At 44.2% G+C, this 22,771-nt stretch overlaps 1 protein-coding gene across 2 annotated transcripts; it reads left to right on the top strand.

Annotated features, from left to right (window-relative positions):
* The first annotated feature begins 1,504 nt into the window (after nt 1-1,504).
* On the top strand, nt 1,505-13,154 carry dync2i1 (dynein 2 intermediate chain 1). Of its 2 annotated transcripts, none has more exons than XM_076290221.1 (22): nt 1,505-1,603; nt 2,114-2,167; nt 2,256-2,955; nt 3,050-3,105; nt 3,468-3,692; nt 4,599-4,664; nt 5,126-5,324; nt 5,658-5,754; nt 6,003-6,132; nt 6,277-6,388; nt 6,555-6,649; nt 6,962-7,091; nt 7,699-7,871; nt 8,428-8,590; nt 9,895-10,008; nt 10,151-10,212; nt 10,335-10,386; nt 10,509-10,572; nt 10,719-10,818; nt 11,051-11,182; nt 11,529-11,752; nt 12,444-13,154. In XM_076290221.1, the coding sequence occupies exons 1-22, from the start codon at nt 1,598-1,600 to the stop codon at nt 12,613-12,615; spliced, it is 3,126 nt and encodes a 1,041-aa protein (XP_076146336.1). In that variant the 5' UTR covers nt 1,505-1,597; the 3' UTR covers nt 12,616-13,154. The 2 variants fall into 2 exon arrangements, with proteins under 2 accessions (XP_076146336.1, XP_076146335.1); XM_076290220.1 differs by having other exon boundaries at nt 3,050-3,111.
* The last annotated feature ends 9,617 nt before the right edge of the window (nt 13,155-22,771 follow it).

The following is a 22,771-nucleotide window of genomic DNA, read 5'->3' as shown; positions in this document are numbered from 1 at the left end:
AGTGTACAGTCACTAAATGTACACATAACCTAATTTTTTTTAGACCCCCCCATGGATGAAATTTTACGAAACTTGGCATACCCCCAGAGAATGCCAGGTCAATCATACACATAACATTTGGTGCAGTTCTGAACATCTTAACTGAAGATAGGGGCGATTAAAGCAGAATAATATTGCATTTTCATTTTTTACCGGGGGGGTGCAAATCACAAATGAGTGATTATGGGCCAGGTTGATGTGGGCCCTTGAGACCAACATACCATAAAAGATTCTTCATCCTCAGTGCCACGGTTCAGGTAGTTATTTAGGAAAAACTGCTTTTTTTGCGGTTCGGGGGGCCCAGCACGGGGGTGGAATGGCCCCCGGGGACGAAACAAAATTTTTCTGTAAAAGTCTAGTGGGGCTACATACCCACCAAATTTCATGTGCCCCGGTGGTTCGGTGTCCCGGGTATCGTTGACCAAAAATTCAGGAAGTAGATGACGGAAAAAAGCTTCGCTAGCGGCGGTCATAATTAGGGCTGTCAAAATTCGATTCATTAATTTGAGAAAAAATAACTGATTAAAAAAAATAATGCAGATGATCCATTAGACTGTAAAATGAAGAAGAGAGAAGAAAATGTGCTGCCTAGATCATTGATTGGAACATTTACTTTTAAAAAACGGCCTGATGGTGTTGATAAAAATAAAGTGTTGATTAAAATAAAGTCCTCTGCAATGTCTGCAGCAAGGAATTTGCATATCACCGGAGTTCGTTAACTCTAAAGTAACACATCAATGCAAAAAAATAGTGTTGACATAGGTTATATCTGTGGCATGAAATGCCTTGTATGTGAAAAAAAACTTCTTCCCGAAGCACTTTTAAATTAATTTCCTTAGAATATTAGGTCATATCATAGATTATTATGGTCATTCTTTGAACAGTGAAAATAATAATAAAAGAGTTTTTGAAATTTAATGTCACTAATGCTGATTATTCAATGACTCATTTGAATTTAAATATTTAAAATACTTTCACAGCAAAAATTATATATGCAATTCATTTAGATTAATTAATCACAGAGTATGTAATTAATTCGATTAATTTATTTAATCGATTGATAGCCCTAAAAGAAATACATTTTTGCAGATTTTCATCACCCAAATTCCACCTTGACAATGACCCTTCTGTGATAAAAAAAAAAAAAGTGTACTCTTCGAAATAGGCCTATCCTGGTGTTTGATGTTGGATGCAAATAAACAATACTGACAGTTAACTAGGCTAATAATTAGTACTATTAGACTAGTTCAGAGAATGTCTGTGGGACTAGTTACAACCATAGATGAAGATAGGCCTACTGTTGGAAGGACAGCTCAGCTTCTACCACTACCACCTCAAACCGGTAGATGGCAGAAATGTATCTTTGCACTCCTCAGCCTACCTATAATCCACTAGAAGAAGAAAATCTGTCTCTTGTGTCTTGTCTTGTTGCCATGATAACGACGCAGTCTGCCATGGTGTCATGGCGGTGAATAGTGAAAACAAAAATCTCTTGCAGTAGAATGGTTAACTAGGAAGGCATTTTGACTGTGTTGTTCGATTATACTCAGTATGTATCATGAAGGTAAATGTCGTTCTACACATTCTACTTAAGAAATTCAGCCGTTTTCCCAATACATAGTTGCGTAGATTAACCATTATGACTAGCTTCTAAGCCAATGTCATGTTGCTAACGTTATCGTTATCGCTATGATGATGATAGCTTGCTTGTTTGTCACTGTTAACGTTAGCATCTTCTAGCTCTCATTGCTACTTTTAAAAAGTGATTTGTTTGCAACTAACGTTACCTTCCCAGCTAATCAATTTGAGTTAAATGCTAGTTAAACCGTCAAGTTGTTACGTTATCATGCAAGTTGGCTAATATCGCTATACGAAGGTAATTTTGGGGCTCTCTGTATATGATCCTTCTACTATATGCAGTTGGAATGACATCAAGTTGTAGCAGCTATTTGTTAGGTTTGAGCTAGTAGGTTGTAAGAACCGTCTTCTAGTATAGTCCTTTCTGTTAAGAGGACTCTACTCACAGTAAAAGTTGTGGATACCCTAACACGTGCAAATTACTGTTTTTCTAAAGAAACTCACAAAAGAAGACACTTGGAAAACAGATGAACTGAAGAAACACATGCGGGTAATGTGAGCTATGGAGTGGACTGGATTTGTTGTTAGTTGTGTGTTTGTGATGTTTTCAATAAAGCCCCACTAATTTTCAATATCAGGGATATGAGGAAGACAGCATCAAGAGAGGGGAGAAAATGCGACGCAGTGAGGATGAAAGGAGACACAGGAGTGGAGCATCTGTGGACCGTCGACATCGAGACCGTGATGGGGAAGAGAGAAGAGATGGAGAGAGACTGAAGGAGAGAGAACAAAAAGAGCGAACAAAGCATAGAGAGCTGGAGAGGGACAAGGATCTTGACCGAAGAAGAGAGGACTCCAGAGAGAAGATGGATGAGAGAAATGAACGAGAAAGAGAACGACGAAATGATAGAGAGAAAGACAGAGGGCTAGACACTGACAGGTACAGAGATGGAGAGAGAGGAAGTAAAGATAGAAGATATGATAGAGCAGAGAAGGAGAATAGAGAAAAAGAACGGGAGCGAGAGAGATATAAGGAAACAATGTCAGAGAGGGAAAAAGAGAAGGAGAGGGAAAGAAGAAGAGCAGAGAAAGAGAGGGATCGCAGGAGTGACAGGGACAGAAGGAAAGATGAGGATAGAGACATTGCAAGAGATGTTGCTAAAATGAGATTACAGGATGGAGAGGTGGAAACAGAGCGAGATAGGAGAGAGAGACACAGGTCTAGGGGCTACGTGAAAGAGACTGAGCACCACAGAGAGGGGAAGGACAAAAACAGAGAAAGAGACAGAAAAGAACGGCATGGCGACAGAGAACAATCTGGATACAGAGAAGGCCGGGGTGAGTTGATATGAAAATAAAATGAGATGTTTGATATAGTATTTTAAATAACTTTTAGGGTTTCCCAATATTGAGGTCAATGCTGTATTTTCAGAACACAGAAGAGAGAAAGAGGAGGAAGAGAGAAGAAGACGCGACCGAGACCTGCGTGTAAGGGTGACCTCACTTCCTGTTCTGCACCTCATAACACTTGTATCTTAATGTCATGGGCACGTTGGCGACTACGCCGCTCCATCCGGCATCTTTTGTCTTTTTGTTATGTGTCTTGTTTGTGGAGCGCTTTGGGTTGCACTCTGTGCATGTTAAATGCGCTTTAAAAATAAAACTGACTTGACTTGACTTGACACTTCATAGCTTCCGAAGAAAGAGTCTCTGAATGATTGCAAAGCCATTGTTTACGCAACATTCAGTAATGTCAGTAAACATTAAGTCAACTTTCTTCGGATGCTGGATTTTACTTTGAGTATGACTATGAATAATCATGGAGATCTGATATCTGATTGGTTGGTCAGGGTGGAGGTGAGATGCGAGATTCAGAACGGGAGCGACGCCACCGCGAACAGAAGGGTTCTGAGGGTCGTATCCATGGTGACAGAGATCGAGACCAGGAAAGAGAGAGGAAGGAACGAGACCGGCATCGGGAGAAGAGACACGGGGAAGAATCGGATCGGACGAAGAGGGAAATCCAGAACACAGCATCTAGTCATAAGCATCGAGACCACAGAGGAGATAAAGAGGTACGAAACAATGTTGTGTTTCTTGTGAACAGTGGGTGAAAATGTGTATGAGTACAATACAGTTGAATGTAGTAAATGTATTATTGATATGTGTGAGGTCTGTGTGTAGTGTCAAACGTCTCCAAGTCTAATTAGTATCCCAAGTACTCACCCTCACTTAGTGTTCCTCTGTGTTCCATGATGTAATAGGATGAAACGGTGGGGAAGTCTCAGACATCCTGGAGATCTAATTAGGGGGACTTAAGTGACCCCGAAATACCTGTAAGAATGATATTTTAGAATGGCAATCATCAAAGTCCTTTTAGGCAAGTCCCTCCACTTGGCGGCCATATTGCAACGCTTTTTGGGCACTCATCGGGCATCCTATTCTGCAGAAATGCCCGTGTGCAAGGCTTCACGACACCAATCTTGCTCCAGCAGCGAGTTCACAACACATGATTGGCACAATGTCTTCACAACACACCATATGATTGGCTCAATGTATTCACATCACACCACATGATTGGCTCAATGTATTCACATGTCGACGTTTTGCCGAGGAAGGGGTGGGATATGTGTAGACAACAGGCGTTACAAACTAGCCCCATGCATTTCTATGGAGGATTTTTTGAGTGCTGTGTCTCCTCATTAGAAAGTCTCTGCAATCATTCTACTACTAGCTGGCCTTTTGTCTGGTCTGCCTCTTTCTATTCCCATTGTATTGGTATGGGGCGGGAAGCATGTCGTCACCCCAGGTTGTTCTTTGCTGATCTGCTGGATTGTAAAATTACTTGGTACTCACTCGTTGCATGGTGTCTTTTTTTCCAGAAGCTTCCTAATTGTCCTCCTTTCTGAGTGTCTTGTGCATCTGATATGTTTTGTATATAGTTATTGACTGCTCAAATTATTTTCTGTTTTTCACATTAGGTTGAAAATGAAGAAAAAACATCTGGTGAGGACCATGAGGAGGTGGATTATGAGGAGGATTTTGAGGTATGAAAAAAGAACATAAAAATCAAACTGGATCGGAATTTACGTTTTATTTTCTCCATTGTTTAACCAGTTAATTTTATTTGTTTACAATAATATTTATTTTGCATGCTTTAAATGGATTAATTAACACCAAGAAAATGGTGAGTGATTTATTTACATTTGGTATGATTTCTCCCTCTAGTTCTCTCCTACACCTACACACCCCCATGATGTACACAAACATAAGAGTAACAGGCTAATTCTAGTGCAGAAGAGACCCTTAAAAGATGTGTATGTATCCGTATTGCTAAATTGAGTTTGAAAGTATCGGCATATTGAATATCAGCAGAAATCCAATATTGTGCATCCCTGATACACAGTAGACTATGTCCAGAAATACTCCAGCATATCTAGTCTACAAATCAAAGTTAACTACTCAAAGCATGAATTTGTCTGTAGTAATGAATCAAACTGTTCGTTAGGACTATGAGGAGGATTTTGAGGATGTTGATGAAGATGAGCATGGTTCTGAAGAGGAAAAAGAAGAGGCCGATAAAGACCTTAGCCCAGAGAAGAGAGAGGAGATCCGAGCCATCCAGAGGGCCATGGATGAGGAGAATGAGAGAGTGGGATCCTCACAGTCACGGCCCATGACGCAGGAGAGCTTGCCGCCCAGGACAGGTAGGCCTACACACAGACTATACACTATGAGCCCTCCTGTCTCTTTAGGGAAGAGAACATAAAACACTGTGAAACACCTGTATGCTTTTGAAATGCATCAAATGTAATCCCTCTGCTGAGAGAGCTATTTGACATTATGCTATTGTATTGTAGGCCTAAAATGTGTGGTGGCATTGTAAAGCATATTTCAAATAGGATGCCAGATGTCTAACTTAAAGAAAAAGCTTGTTGAAATGATGGAGGAACACTTTTCTGTGTGAAATAGTGTCTCCTGTTTGCCATTGTCTATTGATCTGCAACAACATTAATTTCTCTCCCTGCACTTAACCTCAGACACTCAGACAAGGCAAAGTCGTCCGCAAAGAGGAGTCATAGATTTTGTTTCTGCAAAGCGTCGTGAGGTCAACCAGAAGGTGTCTAGCAGACAGAAGTAAGTGTCCAAAGCAAAATGCAACAATGTTCAATCTTTTTTAAATGAATGAATTCACATTCACTTTGTCTGCATATGTATTTTCTCGCTTTCTTGCTTAGTTTGCATTGTAATGGAAGTGTATTTTTTCCCTAAAAATTACATTTGGAATCTGTCAGGGTCAACCTCTAACACATATAGTCATAAAGTGGCCATCCTCTGAATGATTAATTGCATGGTCTGAGCTGTGGCCTCTGATTGCCTGATAGGAAGCGCAGTGCTGAGCTGCTTCGGATGATTGATCTGGACTTTTCCATTACCTTCTCCCTTCTTGACCTGCCGCCTGTCAACGAGTATGACATGTACATCAAGAGCTTTGGGACCACAAACACCAGACAGGTAGGTGTGTGTGTGTGTGTGTGTGTGTGTGTGTGAGTCAGTCAGTCAACATTATGTCAAAGAGTAAGAGATTGAGTTTTATGTATCAACAGTATGAACGTAATTCTTTCTCAACTATGATGGATTAACAATGTCATTTTTCAGGCTTATGTCCAGTGCAATGAAGACAACACAGACAGAGAGGTTCAAACTGAAGAGACTGACATGAGTGACAAGTGGACGCAGCATCCAGCTGAAACCAGCGTATCATGTGGAGGTACAGTGCAGTGGATGGCAGCTCCGAAACTACTGTGTTTTCTTAACTCTGGGAAATAACCATCTGGGAAATGGCTTGTCAACCATTTTACCAACTCCCATCTAGGTCAACGGCTTGTTGACCTTTGCTCTTTTCTCTGTTCCCTTTGCTACTGTTGCTGGCACAGGACCGGACCAGTCCCAGAATGCTGTGGGTGACACCGCCCTCAGGACAAATTTTGACTCCCGGCGCCTAGTGTCCTTCCTGCGCTCTGCAACACAGGTGCAGAGGAAAGCCTCTTTGGCAGCATTAAACAGCTCTTAACGAGTCTATTTTAAACAAGTCAATAAATTAGTCATCAAAGCACATTTGTATTGAGTGGATCCAAGATGTGGAAGTATTTATAATGCAGTGTCATTTACTGTGGAGTTAGAGGTGGATATCCATTCTTGAGTGAGAGGTGTGTGTGTGTGGGGGGGGGGGTTCAAACAGCAGTGCAGATCTAACCATGCCATTTGTTCTTCACTGCCAAGTCATGTCCCCTTCCTGATCCTGGAGACTGTTGATAACGGAGAGCCTGTGTGTCCCTGTCAGGTGATGTCTGTGCTTCTGGAGGAGGACCGGGCCGAGAAACATGCGCTGACCAGGCTCAAGTCCCAGTCCGACTCGTTGTCCTTCAGCGACGGCTGCCTGCAGCTTAACACCAGGCTGCCCTTCTTGCACGGTACGCTGGCTGCTTGTGATTCAGCATGAGGGGAGGAAATCTATTCTGAGTTAAAGTGTGGCCATGTGGCTCCTCTACCCAACCAATAAGCCTGCTGATGGCACTCATTAGGTCTACCTGCTGCACATTTGCTCTTCCAAATGGGTGCATCCAGATGGTTAATAGAAAGATTGTGTGTGTGTGTGTGTGTGTGTTTGCATGAACATATCTTTGCGTATTTGTCCCAGACAGTGACTTGCGTCACAAGCCTCATTTATCAGTGACAGATCAAACGAAAGAGATTGCACTCTGTCAGCATGCCCTTTCTCAAATGTGTGTGGGTGTGTGTGTGTATGTGGGGGTGGGTACATGAGTGTGTTTGTCTTTCTGCACTCCCAGGTGATAAATCAAGAGCTTGAGTGCTCTTATGCTGGACAGTAGCGACTACCTGAGGAGTAATCAATCTCATCTGTTGACAGAGGGAGCCCAGTGGAAACTTTGATCAGAAAATGGCACTGACCTGTCAAGGACTGTGGTCTGTCACAGTCTGTTTGTGGCTAGTGAGCGGAACCAGTCTTTGAGACTTGTGTGTGTGTGTGTGTGTGTATCTGCGTGTGGCTGTGTGCAGGTCGACAGGTCAGCCACCTCCAATTCTCTGATGCCCAGCGGCAGACCCTTCTCTCCGTCCATGCCCCATCCAGCATGTCCAGTGCCATACGCTTGGACACCCAGAGCATCATCTGCGTGTGGAACATCTGGGAGCCTTCCAGGCCTCAGAAGATCCTGGTCTACGAGTCAGAGGTGCTTCTCACACCCCTGCCAGACGCTAACACAAAAGTTTATTACGATTTGATGATTATTATGATTTTGCACAGTTAATAGTATTTTGTCTCTAATCTCCCAACCCCCTCCCTCTCCTTCACCTAAATGTATAAGCCTAAACAAGACACACCCTATCAACTCGTCTGCTTTTTTCCCCCCATCATGTTTCTATCACTGCTCATGATTTTGTCTTCCTGTTGTTCCCTCACCTTAAGTATATAAGTATAAGTATATATACTCTTTTGATCCCTTGAGGGAAATTTGGTCTCTGCATTTATCCCAATCCGTGAATTAGTGAAACACACTCAGCACACAGTGAACACACAGTTGAAGGTGAAGCACACACTAATCCCAGTGCAGTGAGCTGCCTGCATCAACAGCGGCGCTCAGGGAGCAGTGAGGGGTTAGGTGCCTTGCTCAAGGGCACTTCAGCCGTGCCTACCGGTCGGGGTTCGAACCGGCAACCCTCCGGTTACAGGTCTGAAGTGCTAACCAGTAGGACACGGCTGCCCCTAAACCTTGTCCATTCTGGCAGGTGTGCTGCTGCTGCTTCAGTCCAGGGAAGGCCATGCTGGTGTTCGCTGGGACCTCCGTGGGGTCAGTAGCGCTTTGGGACCTGCGGGAGCCTTCCAGTAGCCACTACAGCCTGACGATAGGAGAGAGCGACTGGACGCTGCGCTACCCTACCTTTTCCACTGGTCAGTCCCAAGGACTGCACTCAATGACTTAATTGCACTGCTGCCTGTATACAGATGTATTGACCCTTTCAAGAGAGTTCCATTATCAGCATCATAGTTGGCCCCACAAGGCTTCCGTTTTAACATTCCATATGCAGAGGAAGTAGATTGGGAACCAAAAAGAAGCATTGTTTTTGTTTTTATTGTTGAAAGGGTCTATAAGTATAAGTATAAAAGGGAGATCCAAGGTCTAACAGGAGCCAAGGAGCAGGACTGGAGCACTCAATGCTTAAAGCGTTTTTATTCGTGCAAACTGACTAACGTTTCGACGCCCATGCGTCTTCTTCAGAGTCAAAAAGTCATAGGTATAAGTATATATACTCTTTTGATCCCGTGAGGGAAATTTGGTCTCTGCATTTATCCCAATCCCTGAATTAGTGAAACACACTCAGCACACAGTGAGGTGAAGCACACACTAATCCCGGCGCAGTGAGCTGCCTGCAACAACAGCGGTGCTCGGGGAGCAGTGAGGGGTTAGGTGCCTTGCTCAAGGGCACTTCAGCCGCGCCTACTGGTCGGGGTTCGAACTGGCAACCCTCCGGCTACAAGTCCGAAGAGCTAACCAGTAGGCCACCGTTGCGATGTGATGTGAACATGATGGACTTTTACTGTACCTATTGCAGTGTTTTCAAGATGACATAGTGAGAATAGAGTGTCTACTTCAGGCCTGAGATATGATGCTTGAAGAAAAGTGCTCATGAATCAAACTTCATCTGTTAAATACTGGCCTCATCTCTGGTCGTAACAGTGATGTACAGTAAATGTTCCAAGGGGCCGTTTATACGAGAACGATTGCGAAGGAAGACAACAAAATATTTTATCATAAGTGCCTTTCGTTTACACGGCGACCCCGCCATCGGGGCTTGAAGACGCAAAAATCTGAAGACTCCTTCCAGAGTGTAGAGTTTTGAAGACGACCCGGGTTGCGTCTCCGTCTAAACGGCTAAACCAAAGATCCTTGATTACCTCTCTGGCTAAACTGTCAAATTAGAATGTCTGCGCGTGACGTACCGGGGCTCTATCACACCACCACCCAGCGGTCTGGAATGCATATCCAATCGAATATCACATACTCTTGCGTCTTCATATAAACAAAGATTTCCCCCTGAGAATGCTCGTCTAAACGCGAATAAAACAATGAAGACGAGACGCCACTTCTGCGTCTTCTCTTTTCATCGTCACCGTATAAATGTAGCCCAAGTCATGATGTGCACAGTGGTTTATTGTGTATCTGGCTGGGATGTCCTCTGCTCTTCTGCCCATAGATGCTGTGCTCTCAGGGTCTGGTCACCTGTCGGCCGTGCAGTCAGTGGAGCCCGTCAGCGTTCCTGTGTCTGAGGGACTCAGAACAGAGCTCCCCCTACTGGGAAACCAAGAAGGTGAAACAGTCTGCCAAACTACAAAAACTCAACAGTGGCACTGATAAACTGGGTTGTGTGTTAATATTTGTGAATCATGTGAATGTCGTGTCATGTGAATAATGTGAATGCCATTGCGAAATCTTTACATTTCTTTATCTAGAATCCTTGGGGTTGTCCTTCCAGTTAGCCTCTCTTGATGAAAAAGGGGTGCTTAATCTCTGGGTAAGACCAAGTTCGGCTCCCAGATTCTGACCAAAAAGGAACATTCAGTGCAGTTTTAGGCCCACGTTGTCATGGTCTTGGTCTGTTGCCTTAACAAATCCAACTTTGTCTCTTGCCATCAGGTGGTTGTGGAGCTTCCCAAATCCAGTGATGCTGGATCACAGACTGATCTGGGTGAGGCCCTCATGCAGTATGATCCTACCTGCCTGTTGAGTGTTGAGATTTTGGGTAAGGGGAGGTGCAGGTGGACCTGTCCTCATTGTGCTGTTGTTCTCTCCTGTGTGGATCTCTCATAGGGTTGAGGCCCGGAGGGAAGGTGAAACTGCTCCACAGCTCCTCTCTGCAGACATGTGACTCAGGGTAAGGTGTGCATGTGTGGATTGCCTTAGGCATTCTGGTTCTATTTGCATTATTAGTGTGTGTATGTGTCTGTAACCACACACACACACACACACACACACACACACACACACGTAATCCCCACCATTGCACTCTGTCTGTTGCAGGTCCTCCCCTCATGATCTTGGTCATCCAGGACCACTCCAGGCCCTGCTGCTGAAATTCCTCCCCTCTGACTCCAGCCACTACTTCATCGGCACAAACATGGTCAGTGTCAGCCCCACTTTTTTTCTGTTTTTCAGATTAGGTAAATAATAACTGAGGATGATAACAAACTAAAGCATTGTTCATGAAGCACAGATGCACAAGCACAAGGTCCTGTTTGTTCTGCTCATGTGATGAACTGTATCTAAGTATATATACTCTTTTGATCCCGTGAGGGAAACGTTCTGTGATGTGAACGTGAGGTGTTGGATGTTCCTCTGTGTTTGCCTGACAGGGTGTAGTAAACCATGGGACCAGGCATGGCCTCAAGGCCCCACCTAAGTTCTACTGCCCCCTGGTGGCTGGCTTTAGGCCTGTGCAGGTCAGCTCTCTGGAGTTCTGCCCCAGCGGACAGCCCCACTTCCTGGTGAGCGCTTATCTCTGGCAGAGATTATATTTGAGGGAAAGAATGAGGGTGCTGTTTGCATCTTTGAGTATGGTATTGTGTGAACATGCATGCGGGTGTGTACATTTGCCTTTACTCAAATTAAACAAGATGGCATACATGTGTGTTGTGTTTTCTTTTTATGGTAAAAATGTGTGTGCATGCTATAGACCCTTTCAACAAGAAAAAACAAAAACAATGCTTGAACATTCTATTTTGTTCCCAATCTACTTCCGCTTCATTAAGATAACATATGGAATGTTAAAATGGAAGCCTTGTGGGAACAACTATGATGCTGATAATGGAACTCTCTTGAAACGGTCAATAGGTGGGCTGTGATGATGGCAGTGTACGGTTACACTCAGTCCAGAGCGAGCAGCCCCTGTTGGAGTGGACTGGCAGCACTGCAGGGGAGGAGGTGGTCTCGGTCCAGTGGGCTCTGACCCGGCCTGCTGTTTTCTGTGTGCTGGACGCCGCGTCCTGTCTGCACATCTGGGATCTGGTGGAAGACGATCAGAGGCCTGTCCTCACTGAGAGGATTGATGTCGACAGGTCAGTACAGGGCTTGCTGCAGTGGTGATCAAATACCTTTTCGGTAGGCCAGTCACTTTCCAAGCTGATGGTGCTCGAAATGCTACACAACCGTGTTTAAAGCAGGATGAGGACAACCTTAGCTTGTCTGTGTGTGTAAAAAACTGAGCAGAGACTTTAAAAGCTTTGAAAATATTTAACATTGTTTCAAGAGTATAATTGAGATTACAGAATTGTGGGAAAACTGAGGAGTCAGTGCATCACCAAACCCTATAATAGTAGTAGGAGTAGGCGCTATTACATATCTATCCAACCACCTAGATATGATACAAAATACGGTCAGGGGGGCTTCATGCACTGTAGAATGGTTTGGTTTTGGTTTGGGGCCCAACATAGAAACCTTTAAGAACCCTTGGCCTAAAATATCTACATTTTGGGCAGCATTGGTGGTTGCATGTTAGATCTGAAGTGAATTGGGTCGCAATGGTCTGTCATTTTTAAAAAGTGGGTCCCCAGAAAAAACGTTTAGGAAACACTGGTTTAGATGATGGCAGAAAGCTTTTGATTTTTAATTTAGAAAATGTTCTGTCATATTGTAATTCATTGAGACATTGAAATGTTTATTCCCTGCTATAGAAGGAAGTTGTGTAATGCAATATCTCAATCTTGATTTGTATTGATTTTGTTGCTCGTCTTTCACCTCTTCCATCAGGGTGACCACCATGGCTGTGTTTGGAGACCCTGCAAAGCAGAACACATACTCTGGCATCGCGCTGGCAAAGCATTCTGGGAGGATTGAAATTCATTATCTCAGAAAGCGGTTCACTGTGCCTACCCCTGCTGACAGCGAGAAGCTGGACAGCCTCATACAAGACGCTTTTTAAACTGAGTGCCTGAGCTCACCAGTCTGGCCTACAGAGTTGGCTATAAAATGATCTTTATTCGTTTGGGACAAAGAGGTCAAGGAGCACACTTGTTCTCTACTTATTTTTGTAAACAGAGAGCTGTGTAGAACCATATCATGGCTTATTTATGTAGTACAGAATTGTATTTATTGCTTTTGAGATCAAATTTGTGATGAAGTGCCACAGTGGTATATTACTTTTGCACTTGCCATACAAATGTATGGGAAATCATCCAGAGTCAACATTAAGTAGCCTAATTAGCTTTTGATATTTGGATGGATATTTTTATGACCAACCAACAGTGTAGGCTAGTTCTTTGGAAATACAAAAAAGAGAGAATATGTTTAATTCACCTCAGGGAAGAATTGATTTAATTCCATTCATTTGTCTTGTCTTTTTTTCTTTTCTTTTTTAATCGCTTATAACTTGTTACTGGTTTTGTAGCCTATGTGCTGATTATATTGGATCCACAACATTTCCAAAAATGTCTTTGCAATAAAGAATGTCTGTGCACATTATGTTGTCCCATTATATATTATACCACAATTAAGGACTGCTCTTGTTGTATAATTACGCATTATTATTCAGGCTTTTTAATTTAGTCACAATCATAACAAAAAAGAAAAAAACTGGAATGAATGTCTCCCCCGATTGCCTTTTCTGAGCGACAAGTATCCTAGCAACGAATTCCAGGCGGCGGCGGTGGACTAATAAAAAAGTTATCAAAAGAGGAGCGGTTGTCAGACAGACGGAATTTCACAATGGGTAGAAAAGCTTTGCGGTCAAACCAGTCGTTCACCCCGACGTCAGTGGTCTGTGTCGTGGTTACGGTCTGTAAAGAGAGCACACACAACAGCGCCGATTGCTGAGATAACAGTCTAGCGTTAGATGAATTTAGCAGACAAATATGAGAAAATCGGGTTATTGATCAAGGAATGTCTTGGATTTAACTTTGGCGCTACAATTTGTGCAAAGTTAGTTTTTCTCCGATATGTTCAAAAGACCTCCGTAATATGTGTGTCGTCTTCTGCCCCTGAACCTGCCATTGCCACTGGATTACGCGGTCAATAGGAACCCAATAGACCTATGCAAACATTCAGTTTAGAGACAAAATGACAGAGAACAACGATGACCTTCGTGATTCATCGCAGAAGACGAACTCTGAGGTGAAGTAGAATGTTGAATGTCATTAGCCTAATCTTTTTATTTTTTGAAGCATGCAACGATGTTTGTCTTTGGCTTCAAATCTTAGATGTAAACATAATAGGTAAATATGACTGTAACATAATAGGTAAATATGAAAGATAGCCTACACCTTTTATAGCCTATTGTTTAACTTAGTCTATTTATTTCTCATCAACCGAGTAGTGTTGCCTTTCCTCTTCACCTCTAGCTGTCCTTCCCTCAAACTTACTGATACTTGTTGATCTGCAGCACACAGTATTCACACATGGCCTGCAGCACCTGCGCCATGTCCCCTGTAACAGACCTCCACGTCACATGACCTGTGGTGAAGGAGTGGATGGCTTCATCAGTCTCCATGACGACAGCGCAAACTCGTCCTTTAGCGCTTGCTTCTACCACACCGATGGGAGTATTTGGGAGCCTTCGCCTAGCTGCCACTCCATTCCTTACCTGGGTCTCACATCCACCCAGCTCCCTGACAGAGTAGTGGGCTGGGGCCCTGGAGCTGTTGTGGACCTACTTGATGGGCAGCTGAGGCCCTTGGCCCGGGCCATGGGGCCCCTGGATGTGAGGACGTGCATGGCCACAGACAATCCCACCGAGGTGGTGACGGCCGGGGAGGGCAACGTTTGCCTGTGGTGCCTCTCTCATATGGTGTCCCAGGTGCAGGTGGTGGAGGGCTTGGAGACGCAGGTGTTCACCCAGCTGGCACTGGCTCCTCGACACTCCAAGTATGGCCACAGGGCGTTTGCAGTCTATGGGAGTGCAGTTACTGTGGTAGATCTCAAAAAGGGGGTAATCCTGGAGAGGAAGAATCTACATCAGAGGTGTGTGTATGTTTGGATGTTTGTTTCTAATAGGAATAAAATGACAGTGGCACAATACGAACAGATGCAATCTAATAGCCAATAAATATGTCATACATCTTTTTTATTTCAGGGATATAACTGCTATAACATACTGCTCTCAGATGGACTATTTGGTCACTGCCTCCAGAGATGTGACAATCAGAGTTTGGGGGCCAGACTGGGAGCTCAAAGTAGCATTTGTGGGTCACTCAGGTGAGAGATATAAGGCTGTATCTTCAATTGCGTAAGGTGGACAGCTTTAAGAGTGTAATAAAGAAGCGTGGTGGAGCAGTGGTACAGTAACAGCACTGACTGACAGTCGGTGGATCGGGGTTCGATTTCCACTGTTCCGAGTATGTGTTGTTTTGGATAAAAGCTAAATATCAGTCAACTTTAACTTGTTAACTTTAATTTATCACCTTTAAAGACCATCGGCTAAACACATAACCAGATTAACTGAAACAGCAGAGAGATGACCCACCTTTGTTCCATATGCCCTTAGGGTTGGTGACATCCCTGGTGTGCTGTCCTCGCACTGGTCTCCTCCTGTCCTGTTCTTTGGATTTGACTCTGCGCTGCTGGTCCCTGGAGGAGGGGGACCAGGTGCAGAAGATCAGCGTGGAGGGGATCCACCCCCCTCTGGCCATAGGGGGACCAGCGAAAGGGGGTGCCTTCTTTACTTTCTCTGAGGGTGGGGTGGACTTCTGGAATATCAACAGCCTCTATCAGCTCCACTGCAAGCTTGGTGGAGACTTTTGTGGGCCTGTCCGTCAAATGATAGTCCCGCCCTGTCCCCCACCGTATCCAGCCCGTGTGCTCTGTATCCATGGCGACCGTGATGTGACTCTAATCTCGGCTGGTACCGGAGCCATCCTCACAGGGTTAACTGTGGGTTGTAGGGTACTCTGTGCAGAATACTGTTTGCTGAAAGAGACCATACTAATCCTCACTGAAGATGGGGTTATGCTAACAGCTAGCGCGCTAACCAATCCCATCACCGTGCTGGACAAGTGGACAGGGGAAAGCCAAGAGGTGACGCAGTGGGAGGATAAGGAGGGAGATGGGCAGAACTCGGGTCCTGGCCCAGCATCCTGTATGGTGCTCTATTGCAGCCTGGCCGACAGAAAGAGATCCCTGCAGGAATGGAGAAACCTGCAGGAGTTGAGAGGCATGAGAGCCAAGAAACAGAAATATGTGAATGACTCCAAGAACAGGTGTGTGTGTGTGTGTGTGTGTGTGTGTGTGGGGGGGGGGTTTGCATCTTTGTGTATGATCTTTGTGTCTATGTATGTATGTTTTGGAGTCCAAAGAACATGTACATTTTTGCTGTGATGCCTCTTGTATGTCTGTGTTTGTCTTAGCCTGTGTGCTTAACCCCAACTCTAGGTTTCTGGTGATGCTGGGCCATCGTGGAGGCTATGTAACCGTGCTGAAGCTGCACACACAGAAAGTCCAGTACACAACATCGGCTCATAAGGGCCAAAATATCACTATCATGCAGGCTCATCCTGAGACTAGCTACCTTCTTACAGCAGGTGAGCAGACTCACAAACCAACATGAATACATGCACAATTACCCAGTGGGTATTGTTCTTTCAAAAAAGTATAGCCATCGCAGAATACCCCTCATGTCAGCCATGGCGACCATTTTACTTTTTGCCATAGCCAAATGATGTATGATTTGCATGATATGTCAGGTGAAGACAAGTCAGTGCTGGTGTGGAGAGTGTTCCCCTACGCTGAGGAGTGCCTGGGTGTGCACCTGAGTGTCTTCTGTGGGCAGCCCCCCCTGCACATGGCTCTGCTGGGGCCTCTGCTGGCCCTCACCTTTCAGGAGCCCGAGAGCGCCACCTACAGTCTGGCATATTACCACATGGACAACAAGAGACGCCTGGACCACCCGCCCAAACAGGACCACCTGGGCTGTATCACGGGTACACACACACACACTAGCACACACAAACACACACACACACGTAATTAGGGATGAGCATCGTTAAGAAATTATCGATATCGATGCCATAGTCGAGTCTGCTTATCGATGCGATTCCTTATCGATTCCCATATCGATTCTGTACCATTGTACCATTTGCTGAACACTTATAGGATGGCTTTGAGAGTTGTTGGCTTTGAATGTCTAATTTAAAGTGGTTTTAGAGAATAAATATCAAGTGTGCAATATCGATACAGAAGTTGAATGCTTTAAAATTTTAAAAAAGTAAACATTTCTAAAACAAAGCTTTGTATTGGAATCGTTAGTGGAATCGTTAACGTGTGGATGTGTACGATTCCGATGGATCGGAACGTTTGGAACCAATTCCTAACCGATACCTGGAACCGATTCCCAAGCCTACACGTAATGCTTTGTCCTCTCTGTGTGTGCAGTAACACAGTCTGAAGCACCCACTGTTAGAATAGCTTAGCATAGTTCATTGAGGTGGGCAGTTAGCACCCAAAAGTGACAAAAGAACTCATTTTGCCATATACATGTTGTGACTTGTATAGTTACAACATATAGGCTACAAATAGGTGATTCCTGAAGCATATACAAACTTGGAACTATGTTCTCATTCAGGAAAAGCACTACTACTTGGGTGGTGTGATTTACACGCATCACCTAAAAAGCTGCAGCATTAGCATGAGAATGTAGTTTCAAGCATATATACCGGTATGCTTAGAAAATAGCTGTGTGGCATTTACATTGCATTTGTACACATTGTAATTATACTAGTCACAACATAAGTAGAACAAATAGAACAATGTTTGAGTTCTTTTTTTCACTTTTTCGGAGATAGGCTAGTTGGAACTGCCCACCTCAATGAGCTATGCTAAGTTGAGAGGTGGAAAAAGTACTAAAATATTGTATTCAAGTAAAAGTACCAATACTTTGATGAAATATTACTCAAGTACAAGTTAAATTGCCCATCTGAAAATGTACTCAAGTAAAAGTAAAAAGTAGTTAATTTAAAATGTACTTTAAGTAAAAGTTACTTAGTTACTTAGTTACGAAAAATCCCCCAAAACAATCGGTTTTTACCTAGCTCAAGTTGCTGCAGCCAGGAGCTAAAGCAGCCAGGCAGCTACAGCGCTACACTCTGGGGGCATGTTCGTGAGCCCCCATGTTCATGGCCCCAGAGTGTAGCGCTGTAGCTGCCTGGCTGCCTTAACTGCTGGCTGCAGCTACTCAAGCTAGGTAAAAATGATTGTTGTCGGGGGTTTTTTGTACCACAGCAGCCTACTTGATGTCGGTGACCTCGGGAAACGGAGATCTATGTGAAAAATCATGCTCATCCTTGCTCGCTTTGCAGTGAACAGTAATCCAGCACAACTGAAAAGCTGCTCACAGGCAGCTGAGGCAGGCAGGCCCATGTTGAGTTTCAGAGAGAAACTGAAACTGTTGGAAAGGAGTTCAGCAGATCTTCAACAACTTGGCATTGACCTTTGTGTGTGCGTGTGTCCGTGTCCAGGTCTCACTGTTAATAGTCAGCATCGAGTGTTTGCCTCCTGCAGTGAAGACGGGACTGTACGAATCTGGAATGAGGAGAATCACTTGGTAAGGTAAGACATAGAAATTGGTGTTGGTGCTGTATGTTTGTGTGTGTGTGTGTGTGTGTGTGTGTGTGTGTGTGTGTGTGTGTGTTGTGTGTGTGTGTGTGTGTGTGTGTGTGTGTGCAGTATGTGTCAATGCAGGTATGTTGTCATGTGCCCCTTTGTCTTTTAAGGATACTGGAACTATTTACTGAGCTTGATTGCCTAGCCTTCATTGGCTATAAAGAAGACCTGCTGCTGGGCATCAGAGGAAACCTATACTATATCAGCTTCTCCCAGATACTGCCCCAAGACCTCCCACTTCAGGTAAAGCAATGAAAGAAAGAGAAGGGGAATGAGAGAGGGAGAGCAAAAGAAGGAGAAGAGGGGATGAGCATTTCCTGATTTTCTTCCCCTGTGTTTTTGTACGTCTGCTAATAAATAGCCGCTGTGTGAGAGATTTGATCCAGTTCCTGATCTGCCAATACCCCTCAAGGCTTCACGTACAAGCAAAATGCGGTAGGTATCCACTTTGTCATGTTTTACAGAGTTTTCTTACAGACCTGTGTGTGCACTCATTCACATTTGCTGAGACATCCATCTCACATAACTCGCATCTCTTCTTCTTTATTAGGTCTGCATGTTTCATTCTGCCTGAGCAAGACCAGGATGTGACAGTAGACCCAGTGAGTTGCACCGTGGCATTTGTTGCATATATGTGTTGCAATTAAGCTATGCTGAATTGCCAGTGCCACTGAAGTGGTCCTTCTACACCCCACAGGAGCTGTCAGCTCTGCAGGCTCGGAACAGAGATTTGGAGGCTCTCCAGCAGGGGGAGCTAGAGATCAGGCGTAAGCCAAAGAAGCGCCCTCGAGCGCTCAGAAAGCGCATCAGGAAGGAGGCGTTCAACGCCTATATGAAACTTATATATAAAGAGCCTGTCAAGATTGATGTAAGATTTTTTTTTCCTCATGGTAACTGAACTGTTTAAAGGCTTGAAGTAATTGAGTTTTAGACTGTAATCCTGTTTTGTCTAGATCAGTCGTCTCTGTAGACTAATTTATTGGATTTGTTTCTTTATCTTTGCCTGTCAACAGGTACCAGAGGTGGACACATTTGATCTAAACTTTACCATGTTTCCCCCAAAACCTCGTGAAGAACGTCCTGGAACCCCACCGACCTTCAATGAGGGTTTCTTTTCGAACCAGGCCAAGAAGGCAGCTAACAATGCTGCCCAACCAGACCAGGAAAGACACAAGGTGAGCCGCATACATGTATATGTCTATGACACCTGTGATTTACATGACTGAGCTGACCAGTAGTGGTTCGGTCCTCCGAAAGAGGAGGCTAGTTTAAAACGGTCAATACCCATTATGCCCTCACTGCAGTTATGAAAATACAATGAAGTCATTGTATAAGAGTCTTATGGTACAGAAACAAATCTAGTATCCACCAGACTGAAGCAGTCTTTTCATTCCCCCCCCCCAAGACCCAGATATCTATCCCCAAACCATACACAAATATGGGCTTCATTCCAAACTCGGCGCTGATAGACCAGCTTTGGCCTAGGCCAGAGGGTGAGGATATTCTGCCCCCCAGCCCGGAGGAGGCAGAAGAATGGAAGCTGCAGGAATGGGACTCTTTGTCCTCCGAGACCAAGTTTTGGGAATACGACGAGACCGAGGGAGAGGAGTCTGATGAAGAGGAGCGGGTGCTGTTCCTGCACTCTCCCAAGCCAGAGATCACAGTGAGCCCTCTGAAACCACCAACACCTCCTCCGGTAGTGGAAGAGTCATCAGCCATCGTGGAAAAAAACCCTAAGGTGTGTGTGGGTGCGCTCGTGTGTGTATGTATGCTAGAATGTGTATGTATGTTATCACCAAGAATGGTTTTGTGAGTTCAATTGGTTAAAGTTCTATTTTATTTAACATTATTATCTTCTTTGAACATTATCCAGTGAGTGTGCATGTGTGGGTGTGTGATAGCTGTTTCCCGTTATTTCCCACTAGGCCGAAGTAAGCTATGTTGATTTTATCACATATCAATAGGTGTCTGGGAGGTTTTATGTAGCAGGGAATTATCTCGGCATGTTCAGTAGGCCTCAAGGACACATTGCATTCATAACTTTCATTATACTCATACTGGGTCGGTTAATTTTAGGCAGAAGTGTTAATAAAATTCTAGAGTTGATGACACTAGAGTTGGCTCTCTTCATCTTTCTATCGTTTCTTTTTCAGACGCGGCAGACTCTGCCTCCTGTAAAAGACATCAAGCCTCGACCACGGAAAGTTACTACTCCCCGGGCACCCAGTCCACCACCTGCGCGGACTCCCTCGCCAACTCTCCCCGAGTTCCTTGTGCAGTTCCTTGAAGAAGTCTGGTTCAAGGACATCTTTCCAGACGTCAAGGTGAAACGTCTGAGTGCTGTAGACCCCTCAATAACAATAACAAAACCCCTGACGCATCTAACAACGTCATATTTTCTCTGTGTGTGTAGCGTATTCCTGCGTCACTACGTCCCGATGACTTTGTCAAGCAGCTGTTGGAGTTCATGAAGGGAGCTGACACCTCTGTTAAGATGCACCTCATGACTGCACTGCTGACTCTGTCCCAGCAGGGGGTGCTGAAGGACTCTGGTCTCGTCTCCAGAGGTTTGGTGGCCTGTCTGAGCCACTGCATCACACCTAACATGGTAAAACAAATGGCCAAGAGCCAATCTAATCTAATCAAAAACTGACCAGTCTAAAACTAATCAAGTGCCCCCGTTTGGACTTTACACATCTACTGGTTATATGTCTTGGTTAATTAATGATTAATGAATGAATGATTAATGGTTAATTTAATGTAATTAATGATTAATTAATGGAATGATTAATGGTTAAAATGAATGATTTTACAGGTATCACTGAAACTGTCTGTTAAAGACAGTGATTATTCTGTTGTATTGTCTCGGCAAGATGCCAACTTGAGACGATCTTAAATATCATACATATTTGCCTTTAACCTGAATTCATACACATTCAGCTGTTTTATAATCTACAATTGACTGATATTTAGCCATCAAAGCGGCATGGACTTGCAATGGCGGGTTTGGAAATTGAACCCAGGTCGATCAGTTCTCAGTTGGTGACGTTGATCCTGCTCCACCACACATGCCCTAATAGTGTTGTGTGTGTTTCAGACGGAGGCAGAGCTTCGCTTTGCCCATGAGATGCTGAACATGCTGGTGTGTCTGTGTGCTAATGACAGTGCTTTCATGGTAGAGCTTCTCGTCCTTATGGCTCACAAGCAGTTGGACTTCCAGTGAGTTCTTCATCTAGAACACAACTGTCTTTTTCTGTGGTGTGCCAATCTAGCTGCATTTAAGCACTTTATATTGAATCTGAAGTAGTAGTTGTTTGTCAAAAATAAACATCTTTGTTCACTTCCCATAATGATAAAAATACATGGTTAATATCATATTTTGCATCATTCCTATGCATTTCATTTACTTATGTTTACTTAGTTACATATGTTTACTGCCTGACACCCCTTCTCTGTCATCATGGTTTAGAACTGTGTGAACGAACGTAAAGTGTTGTGAAAAACATTATATTCTATTTCCTGTCGATACACCTTTTCCCTCCTTCAGGAAGACTATATTGTCCCTGCTGCAGAAGATGGGACTTAAGGAAGATGAAACAAAACTGATGGAGGAGCTTAATTCCTGGCAGAAAACAGTCCAGGGCCAGTCGGACATTTGGCAAGGGCTGAGAAAAAAAGCTGACATCTGGCTCAACATTTGGACTGTCAAATATAAGGTAGGCCATAAAAAAATATGGTCCATCTTTTGCGTTTCCTAATTGACCAACAAACTTGTCCATCAAAGTCGTTCATTCCCACTCTACCCCTTACACTCCTTCCTAAACCATTAATAGTCTCAACCCCTGGTTGTTACTATGTCCGTCTAGAAGACAAGTATGTTCAGTATGTGGGTATTTATGATTTATGATAACCAAGGTCAGGAAAACCAAGAAGTGCTCTTGAATTACTCAGCAAATTGTTGTCCCGCGGAGCAAAAACGAATGGTGTCACAGATACTAAACATTTGACCGACCCCACATTGACTGACTAGTGTTTCATTAGCTCAAGTTAGGTTGGCAAAGACCTAAACTAATGACTTGAATTGGACTTGACATGACCCAGGCTCTGTCTCTCTACCCGCCAGGAGCAGAACAGGGCCTTACTTCTACTGAGTTCTGGCATGATGCGTGGTATCCAACCGGTGGACGTGCTCAATTACTTCTGCTCGCTGCCAGAGCATCTGATCACAGAGTCAGTGTCTTCACATGTGAAGCAGGGCAGGGATAAGGATGCTGTGATGTTGCCTCATTTGGCGCCCATGTAAACCCCTAACTTCTTCTCTCATACTGTGTACGTACATGCATACTGTATATTAACCCATGCCAACTTCCTAATGCATACATGCCTGTGTGTTTTTGTAGGTCCAAGCCGATATATCGACTCGGAGAGACGTATAGCATGTCCAGGACACGCGAGTCACGAGGTGAGGCTCTCCCTCCCCCCGCCCCCAG

This window comes from Alosa pseudoharengus, unplaced genomic scaffold (assembly GCF_046254945.1).
Source record: "Alosa pseudoharengus isolate Yale_2024_CS ecotype anadromous, Long Island Sound unplaced genomic scaffold, YU_APseudo_1.1 YU_APseudo_1.1_scf_18, whole genome shotgun sequence".
NCBI lineage: Eukaryota > Metazoa > Chordata > Actinopteri > Clupeiformes > Clupeidae > Alosa > Alosa pseudoharengus.
The sequence above is the reverse complement of the archived record's forward strand: the minus strand, read 5'-3'. Positions and strand labels throughout refer to the sequence as shown.